The 20,429-nt window shown below is 43.5% G+C and overlaps 1 protein-coding gene and 1 long non-coding RNA gene across 2 annotated transcripts; one reads left to right on the top strand and one right to left on the bottom strand.

Annotated features, from left to right (window-relative positions):
* Nucleotides 1-6,786: 6,786 nt before the first annotated feature.
* On the bottom strand, nt 6,787-17,612 carry OSER1 (oxidative stress responsive serine rich 1). Its single transcript, XM_082430350.1, has 4 exons — nt 17,464-17,612; nt 13,360-13,476; nt 10,292-10,405; nt 6,787-8,027 (listed from the first exon to the last, which is right to left on the bottom strand). The coding sequence occupies exons 2-4, from the start codon at nt 13,434-13,436 to the stop codon at nt 7,340-7,342; spliced, it is 879 nt and encodes a 292-aa protein (XP_082286476.1). The 5' UTR covers nt 13,437-13,476; nt 17,464-17,612; the 3' UTR covers nt 6,787-7,339.
* Nucleotides 17,613-17,712: 100 nt separating this feature from the next.
* On the top strand, nt 17,713-19,217 carry LOC309645367. The gene is made up of 2 exons (XR_014254824.1): nt 17,713-18,311; nt 18,859-19,217. It is a non-coding gene; the product is annotated as an uncharacterized lncRNA (long non-coding RNA).
* The last annotated feature ends 1,212 nt before the right edge of the window (nt 19,218-20,429 follow it).

The raw sequence follows: 20,429 nt of genomic DNA, 5'->3' as shown, positions 1-20,429 counted from the left end.
TGATTCCCCCACCCTTGCCCCGCCCCTCTCCAATCCTGCCCTCCTCCTGGGATGGAAAGGTCAGTGTTGCCCTAACAAGGCCATTGGATCTTAGAAGCTGCTCCCAAAATAACCCCCTGGCCGGCCCAGCCTCCTTCAAAGCGGGAGGGGTATTTCAAACTGGGCTAGAGCTTCAAACTCAGGGAGTGGTTGGAGGGATGAGGAAGGGAAGCTGAGAACTAAGCGTGGGCAGCTGGGGAGATTTGGTGGCTTTTCTTCTCTTGGGTAAGAGCTCCCTTCCACCTTCCTGGTTCCCTGAGTCTGCAGGCAGGGAGAGGAGAGGAAGACCAGCAGAACACCGGTCCTGGAGCACTTAGAATCCCCCAGAGCGTAGAAGTTAGCAAATCTCAGCCCCAGCACCACTCACATGCCCCCGCAGGACCTGGGGCTATTCATTATAGCACCACTGCCAACCCCGTAAAGGAATCTGGTGACCTAAAGAGAAAGGAATGGGGCATGGGTTCACATATGCTTTTGAGAGTGGAGGAGGGAACTCAGGAAGAGAGGTGAGGTTCTGGAGACAGAGTTGGGAAAGATAAAGCGAATCTGAGTCTAGCACAACCCCAAATTCCCTCCCCTCCCCGCAACCCTGGGAAAACCCCGGAAAGAACACAGTGCAAGAAGCACGGGTCACGGATCACTCCCTTTCTCTCTTCTGACGGGCAGGGAGACTGCCCTCCTCTCTCTAGTTCTGAGACACAGTGTTGCTGGTTGTATTGGAATGAGGTTGTCTCAGAAATACTCAATGATCGTGATTTTTTTTTTTTTTTTAATTCCTTTTCCAAGCTCTCTTCTGCTGTGTTGTCCTAAGAGCCTGGGAGGCCAGACTTCAGAAAGCTCTTGGGGCAGGGTCAAGAGCAAAGGGACTGACCAGCGCTCAGGTTCCCACCAAAATCCAGTGAAAGGGACAAATAAATCTCCACGACGAGAGGCGGTGGCCAAGGCTAAAGACTGGAAATTCCAACTGAGCCCCGGGTTACCAGGAACACAGAGTAATTCTGGGAAAGGTAGGAGCCACCAAGCACAGGAAGCTGTGTGTATGTGTGTGTGTGTGTGTGTGTGTGTGAGACGGGGGAGGAGGAGGATAGAAATCACCAAAAAAGCAGGCACAGAAGTGACTTGAGAACATTCAACTATTATTATCTGACTTCAGACTAATCTGCCATACTCCAAATCCCATGATGACTTAGGCCACTTAAAAGTCGCTGCAGAAGATGTGTTCTTGTTTAAGGAATGGATAGAAAAGCCTCTCTCCCTTCACCCCAGCTGATCCTGGTTCTTACCACTTGGTTCCTTCCTCGTTCACAACCCTCTGTCTAAAAGAGCCCTTCTCTGCCCACATTTCACCCCCAGGTAGAGACACCCAGCCTCGGAGCTCTGTACTGCTGGTTCTTTGCCAAGCTAACATGCAGCAAAAAGCAGTAAAGACTGTATCATCTGGGTTTTGACTCACTCCTCCTGCAGGTTGACCGACAGCCTGCTTGCACAATTCACAGCTGAGAGCACCTCCATGCTGCCTCCAGAGAGTTCTGCTGTTGCCACTTCTGATGGGTCTTTGGAAAATCACACGTTTCTTTCCAGCTCTGCTCTCCAGGGGAGAGGAAAGAGCATCTCAAACTGGAAGCCAGAGGGAGTTCAATACCCTTTGTAGTTAAATGCCAGACAAATCACCATAATCCTGTTCTAAGGCTAGTGGCTACTGTGTTCTAGCGAGCTGTTCCGCCTGCATAAGTGTAGCCACTGTTCATCCGTACAGCTCCCTACGGTGGTTCCCTACCAAGGGTGGGTACACGTAAGAATCACCTGCAGAACTTAAAAACATGAACAGATTCCGGAGTCCCACCCCATCTCCAACCTACTGAATTAGATTATCCTGGGAGAAGGCTTGGGCACTTGCATTCTTTTTAAAAGCTCCTCAGACGAATCTGACTCTCATCCCTGGTTAAGAACCACTGTGGGGGGAGTGGGCGGTGGTGGTATGAATTGGGAGATTGGGATTGACATATATACACTAATATGTATAAAATAGATAACTAATAAGAACCTGCTGTATAAAAATAAATAAATAAATAAAACTAAAAAAAAAAACCCCCACACACAAATGGGGAGGGGTTTAAAAGTCATCTTGTCCAATCCCTATCAATATATCCAGGAGATTTTTCACAGAACTAGAACAAATAATCCTAAAATTTATGTGGAACTGCGAAAGAGCCTGAATTGCCAAAGCAATCCTGAGGAAAAAGAACAAAGCTGGAGGTATAACCCTCCCAGACTTCAGACTATACTACAAAGCTACAGTGATCAAAACAGTGTGGTACTGGCATAAAAACAGACACATAGATCCATGCAACAGAATAGAGAGCCCAGAAATACACCTACGTACCTATGATTGATTAATCTATGACAAAAGAGGCAAGAATACACAATGGAGAAAAGACAGTCTCTTCAACAGGTAGTGCTGGGAAAACTGGACAGACACACATTAAAAAAAAAAAAAGAACCACTGTATGTTTTCAAATTAAGAAACAGTTTCTTAATGATGTACAAATTCATGCATCCACTTACTTACCATCGGCTGTGTCAGGTAGATAGCTGTGGAGTTAGATTTGTGTTCAGATCCCAGTTCTGCCCCTCACAAGCTGTGTGACCTTGGACAAATTGTTAATTTCTCTAAGCCACAAATTCTTCATCTGTAAAAGTACCTATCTCAAAGGATTTTAGTATTAAGGATAATAGTATCTACCTTATATGGCTGGGTGAGTATTATGTGAGTTAACGCTGTAAAAATGCTTAGAACAGACTAAACACCTAATAAATGTTAGCTAATATCAATATTATCCTCACATGACAAGTTGCTTTTCAAACCATCATGATTAATAAAATAGTCAACAAAGAGGGAAGAATCACCCCCTAAATATTAAGTACATTGACACTGAAGCCCTCCTTACTCTTCCCAGTACACGTTTACTCAACGTTACCCTGTGGTTTTTCCTTTTTTAAACTGATAAACTGTGTTATTGGTAAAGAGACACTTTGATTTCTTAAAAGTTTAAGTAAATTCTTTGCCAAATTTGGTACTGGCCTTATGTGACCAGCCATCCCTTTTTTTGCATCTCCTTTTAAACCAGTGAGTTTCAAGGAAAGGGAGACCCCTTGTGGCCACATGTGCATTACAACAGATTTTTCTTAGGAAAACCAAGTTCTTCAAACCAAAGAGAATGGCCTTGGGACGAATTTTAAACTGTTTTTATAGGTAGCTATCCCATTCTCTCTTTTTCACAGGGTTTTTCTCATTCCATGGTTCTGTTCTTTGGTCGGAGGGGGCAGTCACTTGCTTCCTCTATTTCTTTCTCAACTTCTCAAGCACGGCTGCTTCCTAGGGAAGGTGGAGAGGAGGGAACTGAAAATCCAGAACAGAGAGAAGAAATGCACACAGAAATACACTTGGGTTTCTTCTCAGCCATCAAAGACTTAGCTGAAGAAGCCTCATCTCCCAGACAAGTTACCTGGATGGGTTATGTGCCTTCCCACATACTGGCTCCTCCCCCAAACTATGAGCTGTTTGAAGCAAAGATTACCTTGATTCCAAAAAAAAAAAGGGCATGAACACCTCCTAAGTGCCTGCCTGGCACTCTGGCTCCTCTTTGCGTGCCCAGCACCTGCACATACTGGGTGTACTCATCGTCCCTTCTGTGCATTATTTGGCAACTGACCACTCTCTTCTCGAGATGCTTTTTTATTCGACTTCTAGGGCTCGTCTCTTGGTTCTGCTCCTGCCTCACTGGCTGCTCCCACTCAAGTCTTCTGCTGGTTCTTCCTCATTCCCCTGATCTCTATACCTTGGAAATGGCCCAGAGTTTGGTCCTCTGACTATCTAAATTTACTTCCTAGGTGATCTCCTTCAGTTGCAGAGCTTTCATTAACACCCACATCCTGATGGCTCCTAACTTTGTATCGCCACCCTGTACCTCTCTCCATCTTCAGTCACATAACCAACCTCCAACTCAGCATCTCTACACGATATCTCATGAGCATCTCAGACTTGTGAAGATCGAAACCAAACTCCCAAGGTCTCCTCCTAGATCTGCCCCTCCAGCCAGCTCCCAGTGTATTAAAACCTTTGGAGTCATCCTTAATACCAACCCTTCTCTCACACTCTATATCCATCAGCTCTACCTTCAAAATAATCCCGGGATACGTCTTCTCTCCCGCACTGCCAAGCGTCCGAGCCACTAGAAACCACTGCCTACTGCAGGAGCCTCCTGACGGCCTCCTTCTCTTCCTTCTCCTGGTTCCCCTCTTAGTCTACAGAGCAGCCAGTGCTCTTTCTAAAAGACAAGTCTGATATGTCTCTCCTCTCCTCCAAACCCCCTCAAAATCTCCCTATCTCTTCAGGAGTCAAAGCCTTTAAAACGGCCTCCGAGGGCCTCCACGATCTGCCCCTAACTCACACTTCTGGACCTCGCCTGCTTCAAGCCACAGATATCCTTGCTGTCCTTCTGCCGGGAATGCTCTTCCCCCAAACATCCACAGGGCTCACTCCCTCACTTTCTTCAGGTCTCTGATCAAATGTCACCTCCTCACAGAAGCTTCTCTGATCACCCCAATTAAAATGGCAAGCCCCCCTCCCCCCGCCCCAGCCCTTACTATCTCCTAATCCTTCTCTCTCCGTAGCATTTTCTGCACTAGGACATGATGTTGTTCTAGTCCCAGCACCTAGCATAGTGTGCCTGGTGTGTTGTCAGCACTCGATAAATATTTGTTGAATGAATGTTCAATGAAGAGTTATTAAGTAAAGGGACATGTCAGGATGCCACCTTCCAAAACATCAGAGTAAAAATTCCTCAAGCCACAATCTGAATCCATTTTCCAGGATGCATTTGACAAACACTGGTCCCATAAGTCGCACTCACAAAAGGTCAAATGTTCTAATCAGGGACACATATTAAAGCTGGCCCAACTGGGTGTGAGCAGAGTAATTGAGGGCTTCAAGATTCATGTTTTGAGGAAGATTTTGACTGAGATGTAAATGCTTACAACTCCTTCCTGCAAATCTGGAATGCCTAAGCTTTCATCCAAGTTTGGATTTCAACAGGTTACTTGGCCACTGGAACTTGGTCCTTTTCAATCCCGACACCCCTCCTAACAACCTTGTATAAAAGAAATGTGCATGATTCATCATTCTCCGGTGGCTGTTCTGTTAATATACAGAATTAAGTAAATAACCAGATCACTGGTTTGATAAGTAAACTAAAAAGGACTTAAGAGACTTAGGAACAATTTTAATTCAAGTAACATGTTCAGCCCAATTTGCTCCACTTCTCTCTAGTAAAAAAGGTGAAGCAAAACACTAGTTGTGGAGGTCAGGGTTGGGGAGGTAGGTAGTTTTACAACCAGAAGCTCTAATAGCCTAGGATTAGTGGTTCTCAAAGTGTGGTCCGGGAATCCACTCCATCAGGGGATCTGTGCGGTCAAAACTATTTTCATAATATTAACACAGCATTTGTCTTTTTCATGCTCATTCACTCACAAGCGTAGAGTTTTCCAGAGGTCATACGACATGGGATGTCACAAGAGACTGCAGAAGCAAATATAAGAATATAGCTGTTTTCCATTAAGCCCAACATTAAAGAGATTTGTAAAAATGTAAAACAGTGCCACTCTTCGTACTAAATATTTGTTTTGGAAAAGTTGTTTTCCGATTAAAAATATTACTTCTATTAACTTAAATGGATTTGTGGATTCTTCATTATTTTTGAATGAAGTAATAGTCTTAAAATTTTAGTTTTAATTTCTAATATGGTAAACACTAATAAATATAACCCACATAAACAAGAGCTCTTTGAGATCCTCAAATTTGTAAGTGTAAAAGAGTCCTGAGACCCAACAGTTTCAGAACTTCTGCCTCAGTTATTTGAAATAGTGCTCTTTCTGTTAGCATTAAGAAAACTGTTACAGTTTCTAGCACTGTGATGACAAGGCTCTCTTGCTCCAACCAGAGCTTCCAGATATTACCAAATTCATACTAAACTAGTAACTAGCTGGGGTCTCTCACTACTTAAGTTCAGGGCTTTTCCAGTACATACCCTTCCCACCTCTCCCAAGTACAAATCACCTATTTACGAAGCCCAAACCCCACTGTCATGAATCAACTCCACAGTTTAGTGGGATGCTTTAGTAAAGAGTAAAACCTATTTTGTAATTGAAATAAAAGTGCAACAAACTTTCTGTTAACACGTTAAAATGGCTGGACAAATTTTCACTCCATTTGATAGGTATGCATAGGGTGGTCTGAATTAAGTTACATGGCATACATAAAATTCACTTTGGAGCCACCTGGAAAAGAAAGGGGTTCATCCTCCAGCTGACACTGAGGACAGATTTTATTACCAAACTTTGGAGGGAACTGTGGGCTGGTTGGCCATTAAATACTGGATATGGCATGTATAAAATTCTCTTTGGGGGTTGCTGGGGTAGGAGGGCAGTACAAAGAGATAATATCCATCCAGAACATTTGAAACCGAAGTATGAGATCTACACTGCAAGTGACTGAAACGTGCCATGTGTACTAAAATGCCAGAGATGGAGAAGACGCACAGCAGTTTCAAATACCACACCCCGTCCCCCAACTGAAGCAGCCCCACTCGAAGTCGCTTCTCACATAAGAAACTTCATGTGACATGTCTCAGGGTGAAGAGCACCAGCAGGGGTTTATTTAGTGATGGTTAATGATTCTCTCAAACAGTATAGGGCAGGCCAGCTAGTTTATTCATATTGAATCTAAACCTTAGATCTCTGGCTTAACAATAACATAGGAAACCTTTAAAGACACAATAAATCTTGCGTTAAATCAGAGCTGGTTTAAACCAGTCATAAAACTTCTAATACTCTGGGCTGGCAACTACAGCAATGACAAATGTTCAGTCCAGGTACAAAACCACATTTCATCCTCCTTGGCACCCAAATCTTAAACAGATCTGAAAAATGCTGAAAAGTTGTTTTTCAAAGGCTTTCACCATAGACCCACTGCTACCAGTCAAGCAATTGTTTCTTCATCCCCCAGGAACAGTTCTAAATGAGAGGGATTGTTCTTTTGATCGGCTTGCCTTGGTGGGTATGTAAGAACTCAGAGAGTCAAATTTAAAGAATGAAGATTAACTGAGATGCCAAGAAAAGTTTTTATTGCAAGCACAGTGAGCAGGAGATGTCTTCTCACCCAAAGCGGCCGCAAGGTCTGTCGTTAACTAAATCTCTCTGACAACCCTTCACTGGTTAAAGCACAGTAATGAGCTTCTTGCTCTCAGGTGTACATCATTTCTGCCATGTGGGACATTTTCTTGGGAATATACAAGTAATACTCCATGTAGCCTGACAGGTCCTCAATGGTCACGTCATCCACGAAGACTCGAGCTTGCTCAGAACAGGAGCGGGGGGAGCCAGACAGAGTTCTTGTGTGAAGCGACTGAGAGTAGTCCTCAAGCGTGGACCGTCGCTCTGGGGCTAAGGGAGGGATGTTCTGCAGGCCTGAAAAGGAATATACCTCCATATCATGCCACCTCTTACACTGGCACTCCTTGCCTATGCATGCACACGGCTTGCCCTGGTTTAGCCTGGAAACGGACTGAAAGTCAGAGAGGTCACTGGCCTTGAGACTTGCTTGGGAGACCTGGGGAGCATCAGAGGAGTCTTCCTCCTTACTCTCTGATGGGAGCCTTGGAACCGAAGTTCTCAAAGGCTCAGTAACTGCCCCTGTGTGATGAGTATCGAGAGAAGTTGAGCAATCTCCTGCATTGAACTCTTTAGGGGCTGAAATTCCCAGCCCACTGCTGCCATCAGGGGAGTCCGCCTGGCTTTTGTGCTTGAGCTGGCCGCTGGAAGAAGCAGCTATTGTACTGCAATGTATAAACTTTGGAGGATGAAGGACAGGAGACTTAGAACGCCGACGACGCTGGGTCCTCACTGCTCCTCGTGAAGACTTCCTTGTAGACCTAAGAGGAAAAAAATGCACAGGAAGATGTTGGAATACAGAGGTCTCCTAAAGAGATTCTTTAAGACAGTTGGAAATTTGCCACCTCTCTGGTTTATGAGTCTAAATAAGTTTCCCCCAAAGAGATGTGCCTACCTCTATTTTCAAGCTGCCTAAGTCTCTGTGTCTCAAAAATGTCAACATCTTCTTATTACCAAGGTATAGAAACAGGAGAGGTAAAGGGTAGTTTTAAATCGCATTTCTTGGACGAAACATTTGGCACAGAATACCTGTCTGCCCCGCCCAACCCTCGGCTTGGGAACCTCTGACCAGTGGGTCTGGAGAAGCACCCTGCACAGACAACTTAGACTGATGCTGTAAAACCTCCATGCTGTGCTCCATGCCCTGAATGCAGCACAGCAGCTTCAGTACCACTGTGGGGCTAATGCTACAAATAGCCACTCTGCCGTGATTACTCAACAGAAGAGCAGATTTAGAATTCACTTCTATCACTGGGAACAGCTGAAAAACAGATTTAGACTCTCTGAAGTTTTCAGATATTGGGAATTATCAGACATACTATAACGTTTTATAAAATTTTAAATAAATAAGAATTGAGGGAGTTCCCTGGTGCGGCAGTGGTTAAGAATCCGCCTACCAATGCAGGGGACACAGGTTCGAGCCCTGGTCCGGGAAGATCCCACATGCCACGGAGCAGCTAAGCCCGTGCGCCACAACTAGTGAAGCCCGCGCGTCTAGAGCCCGTGCTCCACAACAAGAGAAGCCACCGCAATGAGAAGCCCACGCACCACAATGAAGAGTAGGCCCTGCTGGCCGCAACTAGAGAAAGCCTGTGCGCAGCAACAAAGACCCAAGGCAGCCAAAAATAAATAAATAAATAAATAGTAAATAAATTAAAAAAAAAAAAATTGAGCAAAGAGAAAAAAAGAATCAAAATTGCCAAGCAAATTTGAAAACAGAACCAAGTAGAACTTTAAAAACTTTGCAACTGAAATTAAACTAAATAGATGGGCTAAACAGCAGAATACATACAGCTAAGAAAAGAAAATACTGGAGGATAAATCTGAATTATTTATTACAGGGGTCAGCAAACTGCAGTCTGTGAATCAGATCCGGCCCCCTACCTGTTTCTGTACAGCCCATGGACGCTGCTCCCATAGGCTAGAACTGTGAGCCATGCAGACACGCCTGAGGTGTCCCCTGCTTCGCCCCTGTTCTTCCCTCCGCTCCCTGTGCCTGTCTTCCTGGCCAGCAGACATGTGCGTTACACCACGGCCTGGGGCCCTCACTGGCTACCATCTACATGTTGGGGCTCGGCTGTCAACAACTGCTAGGTACTGAAAGGTAGAATCTCAGTTTGTGCCAGGCTCTCTGGAGGAGAGAGGGCGTGCTGGAATCTGGGTGCCACTGAGGCAGAGAGTAAAACTGACCCTGGCAATGCTCCCTCCCCACCCATCCCACCAGGCTCATCATTTCAGCCTGAGACTGTCTCAGCGACTGAACACAAAGTTTGTCCACCAGCCAGGATGGTGAACATCAAGCAAACAGGGCGGGGCAGGAGTTTTCTCCCTTTTTAAGTACCTACAAAATATCCCTGGATCTCACCTCTTGGCCTCCAAAGCCTAAAATATTTATTTTCTGACCCTTTACCAAAAAAGTTTGCCAACTCTTGACCTATAAGGCAGCACAGAAACTTAGAGATTTGGAAATATGTAAAAGTTAAGAGGTATGTAAGACAGAATAAAAAGTCTGGAGTCTCTGAAAGAAAGAATACAATGAATGGGAACACAGGTAATTTTTTAAGAGATAATGGCTGAGAAATTTTCTGAATTGATGCAAAAAGAGAATCTACAGATAAAAGAAGCACACACTAAAGGAGGACAACTAACTGGAGAATACCAAAAACAATAGGAATACCTTAACAGCAGCTAAAGAACTAGGCAGATTATTTCCAAAAAAAAAAAATTATTTGAATAAAGATCCTATAAGTAACACATTTTTAAATTTAATGGACATATATAAAACCTAAGAATGATTAAAGGAGAGCCGTTCTTCTCAAACACACATAGAACATTTATAAAAATTGACTACAATCCAGGCTATACAGCAAGTCTCAGCAAATTCACAATGAGAAGAAAGGGTCTCCTTTACCCAGTGCATCTTGGGTTCTATATCATAACACTCTTTTCTGGATACTTAGGAAAGCAAATCCAATAGTATGCTAAGGTGTTGGGATAAAAATCATCTGCAATGAGAAGCTCTTACCCATGCCAACTGTCTTTAGATGCACATGTGGTTTTAGGTTTGGTATCATCCACTGCTGTTCTGACTGACGCTCTGACACTTGTGCCTTCTCCAACAGACAGAGAAGCTATGGACCTGAAGACAAGAACAAAGTTTACTGCTCAGAAAACTATGAAAGGAGGAGAACGTATTGCTCTCACCAACCCAAATGCAACTCGTATTAATACCTTTATTATCTTTCTAGTTTGGGTTTCTCAAAAATTGCCCAGCTTGTAGTGTAAATTTTCCTCCAAAACCAAATTTGGAGGATCCCTAAGAGCTCGCAGTTGCAAAATCATAAGCCAAAGAATGATTCTTAAGTATAACCAGCAGTGGGATATAAATAGACTTTTAGGTTGTTTATCTGGGGCAGATCAGGCCTTACGTCCAGGGAGAATGCTAACGACATGACCACTTACTTTATATGGGCAAACCGGAGCCATGGAAACTGACTTCAGGAGCAAAAACTTTAGGAGACTCAATCTGACTTTAGGAGACTCAATCTAAATGAACACTTTTTCAAACAGTATACAACTTATACAAAAATATTCTAATTTTTACAACCAATAGACTTGAAATATTACTCAGAGTTAAATCTCTGCAGTTTAAAATTACACAAGTAACATGGGTTCCCAGTAAAGAAGATGAAAAAATTTAAAAGAGAGAAAAGAATCATCTATAATCTCACAACCCAGAGGTCACCAACATTAACATTTAACATCAAATTCTTTTGGACCTTTTCAATACACACATACGTAAACACATATACAGGGCTCCTACTACACATGCTGTAGTGTTGATAAATATCCTTTAGAAAGAGACAATCTACTAAGTAAAAAGATGTTCACTAAAATATAATTTAAAATAACCTTAAATGTCTAATAATAGAAAATACTGTACTATATAAATTATGGCCAATCTGTACAATGGAATATTAGGAATTTATTAAAAATTAAGTGTGCAAAGAACTTTTAATGACATGGGAGAATGTTTATAACATAATATTATGTTATGCTTGTAACATAAGAGAAAACAGCATGGATAAACACCTGTACATATATTATGATCTCAACTGTGTAAAAAAAGTGAACGCTGTTATTACAGATGCTCTAGATATTAACTGTGGTATTGGTAAATTGTGATTTTTTTTTACTTCCTTTTTTATCACTTTTTTTGTTTTTGTGATTTACCCATAATAAGCATGTATTATGTTATAGTCTGATGAAAAAGACTATGTTGTTTTATAATAAATATATAAAGATTTGTCCTGATAAGACAAATACCATTAGAAACCAAAACCTGTTGAACAGGATCATGCTAAATTCCTGGCAAGGCTTGGTTACTTTATGAGTCAGTACCTCACATGTTCCATTAGTAAATCAGCAACAATACAAAACAACTAGAATACATACTAGATACACTATACAAGTCTTATTCTGCTTAGTCACAGTAATGACTCACCCCTTGTATTCTTATTTGGTTTTCTCAAATGTTCTCCACTTCTCCTTCTCTTTCTATAATTTTACTCAAAGTACAGCGCATGCTACAAATATATAATATTTGACCATATATTGTACAGGCATTTTGAAAAGTTTTTTTATGTTCCAAGTAATTTTTAGGGGCATGGAACTAGCTTATGTTCCAACTTCTTAAAACACCAGGAAAGAAGTCTGTATATCAAGAGTTATATAAATTTATACACTAAGGGATACATGTACGTGTGCATTTATACATTCCTAGCATTTTCCTGATTAAAAAATATATATTTCTATACCAGAAATCCCAAAGGAATACACTATGAGACTGCAATCTGGAACTATTTGTTTTTCTGCTTTGTTTCTGTTTCCCAAAATAGCTTATAAAGTACTGATCAATTCTAATGGCAAGATGACCATATTGGAAAATCACTAGGAGAAGATACTTATTTGAAGTATCATGGAAGCAAATGTAAGCACCTGTAACAGCTACTGTGCAAATCTATTAGCATAAATTCTCTCGTTTGGTAGGCCAAAAATAGTACTAGCAATAAGCAGACAGCTATAACAACAACTAACAACTATTTAATTTTACATGCACCAGGTACCGAATGCATTTCTTCATGTTGTCTTCAAGGTACCATATAAAAGAATGGTTAAGAGCAGAGGTTCCGGAGATAAACTGTCTGGGTTCAAATCCTGGCTCTACCACTTCTTACCAACGTGACCTTTTGCAAGTGATTTAATTCATCTGTAGCTCCTCTGTAAACTATATAGTATACTCTGTAGTATCTATCTTCTAAGTTGGCAGTAAGGATTAGATGATATGTACAGAGTACTTAAGCCAGTGTCTAGGGCATAGTAAATGAGTAATAAATTTTAGCAATCATTATTTACTCCTTGCTGTGGAGTGTTCAGTTTCCATTCATGAAATGAAATATTCTTATATCCATTAAAACTTTGAGATTTCTTCTGGCCTGGGGCAAAGATGGGGGATGAAAAGAGTCCTGCATAGAACACTTTGCAAAGGGTGAGATATTAACATTCAGACAGCAGCTGGTCTGCAGGTGCTCTAATTAGTTTGGGCAAAGGGTCCAAGCTTATTGATCTCAGTGACAGAACCCTAATGAACAGAGGTTTCCATAGTGATAGGGTCAGCAATCAGAGCCCATGAAATCGACAATGCCTGCAGAGATTCCTGTTGAGCCAATTCACTTTTAGTGAAAAATACTGTGATTCCCTAGAGATCTATGAGGAACTCTCTGATGGGACACTGCCTGATGTTTGATTAAAAAGAGGTAGGGGGAGGGGGGAGGGGGAAAGGGAACCCTCCTCAAAGTTAAGAAGAACCCCCAGCCTTGGAGTACAAATGAGCACCTACTTTTCAAAATTTAACAGAAGAGTTTCTTTTATAAGTAAAACAATGCTGTATAGAATTTGGTAAAATGTCACACTATTAATATTGACACCTTCTACAAATAAAAAGAAATTTTAGAAGAGAAAGAGCTCCCCTGAGGAAATGTCTATTTAAATCTAGTAAACAATTCCCCAATAATATATTCCATATTTAATTACCCTGATGCATCCACTCTTAATTTCTTGAAAGCAGTTTGTAGACTCTCCTCCTCTCCATCCTTGGCTTCAGATTTCATTGTGAAAGTTTTTACACTACTATGAATGTTCCCGTTAATACTAAAAAGAAAATAAAAATAAAATGAACAAAGTGAAAAAAAGTGAGTTCAAACATATACTTTTGTTAAAATCTATATTCCTGATACTACCATTGCTTGTTAGGGGGAGAAAAAGCAAATTTCTACTTTTAAAAAGAAGTTTTGGGCTTCCCTGGTGGCGCAGTGGTTGAGAATCTGCCTGCCAATGCAGGGGACACGGGTTCGAGCCCTGGTCTGGGAAGATCCCACATGCCACAGAGCAGCTAAGCCCGTGCGCCACAACTACTGAGCCTGAGCATCTGGAGCCTGTGCTCCGCAACAGGAGAGGCCGCGATAGTGAGAGGCCCGCACACCGCGATGAAGAGTGGCCCCCGCTTGCTGCAACTAGAGGAAGCCCTCGCACAGAAACGAAGACCCAACACAGCCAATAAATAAATAAATAAATAAATAAATAAATAAACTAAAAAAAAAAAAACAAAAAAAGGAAGTTTCAATGACTAGGAAACTAGGTTTTATTTCTTAAGAGAAGACACAAAATAATACAGAAAAAGTATATTTATTATGATGGAATTTAAACTGTCCAAATACTTGATGCCAATATCCTACAGTTTTGGAAACTACGTCACCTAAAATCTGTGTTTAAGTATACTTTTTAACAGGAGGGGAAATCTCTCCAGTTGTAGAAGTCTAGAAACCTACAGACAAAATGACCTCTGCACCAGAAATATAAGGGAAAAGCTCAACTTATAGGACTCTGAGCTTTAAAACACTACTGAGGGAACTTCTCTGGTGGCACAGCGGTTAAGAATCCGCCTGCCGATGCAGGGGACATGGGTTCGAGCCCTGGTCCGGGAAGATCCCACATGCCGCGGAGCAACTAAGCCCATGTGCCACAACTACTGAGCCTGCACGACACAACTACTGAAGCCCACACGCCTAGAGCTTGTGCTCCACAACAAGAGAAGCCACTGCAATGAGAAGCCCACGCACCGCAACGAAGAGTAGCCCTGGCTCACCGCAACTAGAGAAAGCCTGCGCGCAGCAACGAAGACCCAACGCAGCCAAAAATAAATAAATAAATTTATTTTTTAAAAAAAGACACTACTGAGTGTTTGTCTCATCCAGCTCTAAATATTTCAGGTAAGAATAACTTTGTGATACATGATAGCATTTCTCTAAAGCAATCCTGACCCAGATATCAATATTTATACTCATATTAATATTCATACCCATGTATCAAGATGTTACCATTACTAAGGCAGGATTGCAAGCACGTTTCAATGATACTGCTTACTCCACACTCAACCTTTGTTTTCTTTAGCTTCAAATACTTTCTTACAAGAATAGATGAACTATACTTGCAACTCAAAAACAAACTTAAAACAAAATTAGCTAAAAGAAAGAGGTAGAAAGTAAAGGAAAAAAACTGAAATTATTATTCTACAGATGTGCCTTTAAATGATCTCCACTTAACTAGCTTGATTAACCAAAGTTCTCCATTTCTTCTACCCTGATTTTTATATTTAAACCAAAAAAAAAAAGATGGGGGAGAGGCAGGGGAGAGAGACCAACGAAAGCAACAAGAGATACAATAGAGAAGTTAATAAATTCTTTGACTCTAGTCTCCCATTTTTTTTTTACTCAGGGTAAAAAATTTCTTAATACCACATCCTGAACAAAGCATAAATCAGTCTCTACAAACATATCACAGGGAATCAGAAAGAAAACAGTAAAACAAAAAATATAAGATGGGGAATTTTGAAGCAAAGAATTCACCGTACCTTCTCTATTTCTAGAGTGCCCTTAGGCACTCTCAGAGGGAGCAGTGCCTCTCTGTGGATCCTTGGATCCTCTCTGATTCTACATCTGCTCATTTCTCAGGGGTGGGTTTGATGTTATTGTGAGACCTCTAATATTCTACAGGTCACAGTGTCACAACATGTTTGATATAATGTAACCATGTAGTACCAGTGGCAAAATTAAGAAGTGATCAAGACTATTTGTTTCATTTATTAATGTGTAGAAGGTATTTTAGGCAGATCTCTCTGGGGAGCACTGAAAACAGTCTCAAAAGAAATCAGCTAGCTTTCACCTCAACTTCTTAAGACAAAAAATTTAAATACACTCCCATACGTATTTTGCTGGTTTACTTAACCAGTACATCAATTTGAGGAAACATTATCAGTTCCACATTTCACTGGTTCCTAACTCTTCGCGATTCAGAGGAGGATCCTCTCCCAGATACACAATGTTCTATATACTTGGGGAGAGGGGTGAGCAAAGATCACATATTCTATTATTTTTGAAGCTCCACAGCATCTAAAAGGGTGCTTCTGTAGTCTATAAACAAATTCTTCCTGCTGAAGAATACGGGGAAACAAGGGAGATACAAGGGAGAACCTGACACCAGGACTGTGAACCCTATTCCTGTAAGGACTGGAATCTCATTCCTGCCCTAACACTGTGCTAAGATGCTCTGCACCCAAACACGGAACTTTTAATTATACAGTGTTAACTTAACATTACTGCAGGTGACCTCTAGATCTTAATACAAACTTAGCTAACATTCTTGTTGACACACTAAAAGATCCATCAGTTAAAAACCAAAACAGACCAAAATAAAACTGGCTACAGACTAAAACTTTAGGAATGAAGTTCCAACTAAACTATTCTCAGACTTCCAGCATTTTGATTACTCACCTTTTCCCTCAGTTATATTAACCCAGGGCAAAGGTGACTCTTAGGCATGACCGTAAGAGCTAAATCAGAGCATGTTTGTAATTACAAAAAAGCTTATTACGCTCCTCCCTCTTCCCAGCTTCCCATTCACTCAAATCAAGAGCTGTACAACTAACTCCGGGAAACATGTACCTGATTTGCCCTTCTTCATTAATATTAAATTTGTGGGAGGCGTTCTTGCAGTTGTTACTGCTCTAACTTCTTGAAATTGAACAATCCCCCCAAAGATCAAACTTCTACTTTGTTTTAAGTCAAATCACAAGGGGCCTCGGATTTTCCCTAACCTTTCAAAAAACACAAAATTCTTTTAAGTTCCTCCATCAAAAGGGCAAATTCCTGATTTTCTCTGACTTTCAGCGAAGAGTATGTCTCACAATCTTATTTACATCTTGCAGTTTTAACCAAAACCTCTTTGAACCTCAAGCCTAGGTCCAAATTGCCAGGACCCTGAAAAGACCTGAGAACGATCAATAAAGGATCTGCGCGTAAGCCTGTCATCAGAATGTTAAAAGATTTAGAAAATTTCCCTGCCCACCAAGAAGCGTGGAATCCGGGAAAGAAAATCGTGTCCATCAACTCTGGAAGATGCAAACAAGACTAAGCTGCAACAATCAGCCCCCGAGACAAAACACGTTCACGCTTCTCTCTACTGACTCAACCCCTACACTCTCGGTGCAAGAGCACGATGTTAACTCTTTTTACCCAGAAACTGGATCGGTCGTGGTTAAACATGGGGGGAAAGGTCGGGACCTGGGGGGGTTCGGAGAAAGGGGAGCTGTCCAGGGCCCTAGCTGTGCCCGCCCGGGGTCTCCCGCTGGAAAGCTGCCCCTTGAGGATACTCCCCGGGCCAGAATGAGAGACTTGGGTCAGGCCAATAGGCAAGGGATGCAGGAGGAGGCGGGGGCAGAGCCGAAGAGGCACACAACGAGACTGGGCTCAGGAACGAGCGGGAAAGAGCGGGAAGGGGCAAAGGGCGGCCGAGAAAGGCGAAAAGGGGAAGCTACGGACGAGCGGGAGAGGGCGGAGGCGAGGGACGGGGCGGGGGCAGCAGAGGCGGGAAGGGGCGAGAGAGCGGAGCTCGGGCAGGGCCAGGCCGCAGCAGCGGAGGGGGCGCGGAGAAGCGCAGGCCCTGCCCAGCCCAGGCAGCCAGCGCTGGGGGAACGACGCGACGCGAGGCAGGAGCGCCCAGAGGAAGCCGCCCGCGGCCAGACCGGGCCTGGAGGCCGAGACGCGGGGCCGCGGCGCCTCCCAGTCACGTCTGGGCACGCACCTCCTCGCAGCAGGGGCGCTCCGGTGAGCCAGTCCGGTCACTTCAGATCGTCTCTCCCCGATCGCGGCGCCTGACTGACCCGGATCTAAATCCGCGGAGGGGGCGACCCGCGCCTCCGGAGTCGCACTGCGCCTGCGTCACTCAGACACGCGCCCCGCCCCCTGTTCGTGCTCCTCCCACCCCAGTGACTAGGCAACGCGGCAGGCCGTAGTTGCGCAGGCGCGGGGCGGTGGCCGCGCCTCTCAAACGCCTGACGCCCGCCCCTCGCGAAGCACGTGCGCCTGACGTTATTTCCTGTTATTCTCTTAAGTCGCCCCTCCCTCCGCAAAGGGTTCGCTATGGAACGGGTTTTGGGGTGTGCCTCCTTCCTCCTCTCGGTCAGGTGAGTGGGTGGGCGTTGTCCTTCGCTGCCGAGCTGCCTCCACTTCCCCGGGTCTCCCTGTGCTTGATGCTCCACCTGGAGTCAGCGAGGCTGCGGAATTCCGCGGGGTGAGGCCAGGGTGGGGGGATTTTCACAGCGACGGAGCCCGTCTGAGCGCTTGGCCCAAGCCTCCTCGATGCTCGAATCTGGACGGCCTGCGACATCTCCAGGGCTCCGACACCAACCCAGGACTCCCGGGGATCTTCCAGGGCTGCAGAGACGCAAGGAAGTATCGGACACGGTCAGGACCGTGAACGTGACGCCGGAATTGGAACTGAAATGCCTTCGCTTTAATACGCCTGTTGTTTGACTTGAGGCAACTGCGTTTCCCCCTCTGGGCCTCAGTTTCTCCATTCCGTTAAGTGAGGACCTTGGACTGTTTCAGCGAATCTCGTTTGTTTCAGGCGTGGACTCCTTTGAGAATCCGGTGAGAACTGCAGAACACCTCGACAGAGAAACGCACATGCGTACTAAATTTTGCAAAAAGTTTTGGACAGTTCACCTAAGTAGGTTATTTTTAGGGATCTTTTCCATTTGTATGACTCTGACGGTTGCTCAGATGGCGGGCAGAGAAGGGGTGGGCTGAGCAACAAGCTGCCACTCCCTCCAACACCAAGATTGGTTCTGCTGCGCTAGCTGTGCCCCTCCTCACTCACCACGCCCCAGCTCCACGTCTGCACTTCTCCGAGCTTTATAGGAAAAGATGGCTTTCCTCAGTAGAATGGGCTAGAGTTGGTTACGGCCCAACCTTTGTGTGAGGTTGTCACCTGAACCAAAACTTGACCCTCCCACTCCCCAATACCTTAGCTGTAATCACCTAACTAGATAGGCTGCTGGAAATAGCTTAGTATATTCAACTTAACTACAGCCAGATCTTGGAATGCCTGGGAATGGAATCTACAGGTCATTGGATAAGGTTGTTAAAGCATGTCGTGGTCCCTGGGTAAAACATTTTAAATCCTTCTTGTTCATAGGAGAGGCTCAGTAACTGACAAGGGATGAAAAAAACCTATTGGGACTTCCCTGGTGGCACAGTGGTTAAGAATTCGCCTGCTAATGCAGGGGACACGGGTTCGAGCCCTGGTCCAGGAAGATCCCACATGCCGCGGAGCAGCTAAGCCCATGGGCCACAACTACTGAGCCTGCACTCTAGAGCCCGCGAGCCACAACCGCTGAAGCCCGCGGTGCCTAGAGCCCATGCTCCGCAGCAAGAGGAGCCACTGCAACGTAGAGTAGCCCCTGCTTGCTGATAGAGAAAGCCTGCGTGCAGCAATGAAGACTGAACACAGCCAAAAGTAAATAAAATAAATAAATTTATTAAAAAAAAAGAAAACGTCCTGTTAATTGTGAAGTTCCAACATCAAACCTAATGATGCTAATAACGACTACCCTGTACTTTGCAGCAGCCACGCACATGTTCACACATTTAATATTCCTGTGATTTTACACATTTTACAGATGAGGATGACTGGGACCCAGATACTAGATATCTTGTTCTAGTTCCCGTTCTATGTCACACAGCACTATGAAGTGACTGAGTCAGGATTTAAACAGTCTCAAAAACCTGGTCACCCACTGCTGCCCATCTCTCAACATCTCTTATAAAAGAATAAGCAACAGGAAAGTATTGGGATTTCCCTGGTGGTCAAGTGGTTAGGATTTGGTACCTTCAGTGCCGTGGCCGGGGTTCAATCCTAGGTCAGGGAACTGAGATCCCACAAGCTGTGTGGTGTGCCAAAAAAAAAAGGGAAAATATGGTGCATTTTTTCCATCAGAAGATGCCAAGGGAATTTCATCAAGACCAAATACATGTTTTTAAGCTGTCATTTGAAAATATTCCTTCGGGTAAAACCACACATCCTTGAGGGCAAGGACTGTATCTAGATCAGTTGAATTCCCAAAGCCTAACACAGTTCCTGGTTAGTTAGTTCCTAGCTACGTACAGTTTTGGTGAATTCTTCATTTTACCTTATTTCCACCCATACGGCGTTAAAATCCTGAAAACTAAAACGTCTTAAAATGCTTTGTTTTAGGTAAGTATGTCTCCATCATAAAGTTGGGTGCTTTCTGAGGATATGGCTCATTGATCTGGGAGTATTTGGAAGGCGAGAACCTCTTGGGAATAAAGTCTGTTAGCTCACGCTACCTGATGTGGCCGGAAATTTCAAGTCATTAGATATAGGTCTGATCACTGTGTGGTACCTCTTGACAATGAGAGAGAGAAGCCACAAAACGTGACCTGAGGGAATAAAAAACCCGATCTGCGCTCCTACATCAGCGACACAGGATCTTTCCAGCCAAAGAAAAAGCCCTGAACTTATATGGAGACTATATTCAGGAAACTGTCTTGGTATTAACTTAATGCACATAGTAATGCCATCTAACCAGAAAGCTATGGTAGCTGTAAAATTCCTTTAACAGTATACTTCCTTCTTGTTACATGAAGCTTATAAGTGATTGAACAGAGGAAACCTAGTTCCATCAAATTATACTGCAAAAGCAATCAATTTATATAGGAAGGTAACTTTTGATTTTAAAAAATAAC

Source organism: Balaenoptera physalus, assembly GCF_965194825.1.
Source record: "Balaenoptera physalus genome assembly, chromosome: 16".
NCBI classification, from domain to species: domain Eukaryota; kingdom Metazoa; phylum Chordata; class Mammalia; order Artiodactyla; family Balaenopteridae; genus Balaenoptera; species Balaenoptera physalus.
The sequence above is the reverse complement of the archived record's forward strand: the minus strand, read 5'-3'. Positions and strand labels throughout refer to the sequence as shown.

What these genes read in the sequence shown, in the direction of transcription:
- OSER1 (XM_082430350.1), bottom strand. Translation starts at nt 13,436, where the DNA reads ATGAAATCTGAAGCCAAGGATGGAGAGGAGGAGAGTCTACAAACTGCT. An exon ending in TTAAGAGTGGATGCATCAGG is followed by an intron (nt 10,406 to 13,359) that starts GTAATTAAATAT and finishes TCTTGTCTTCAG; the next exon opens with GTCCATAGCTTCTCTGTCTG. An exon ending in TCTAAAGACAGTTGGCATGG is followed by an intron (nt 8,028 to 10,291) that starts GTAAGAGCTTCT and finishes TTTTCCTCTTAG; the next exon opens with GTCTACAAGGAAGTCTTCAC.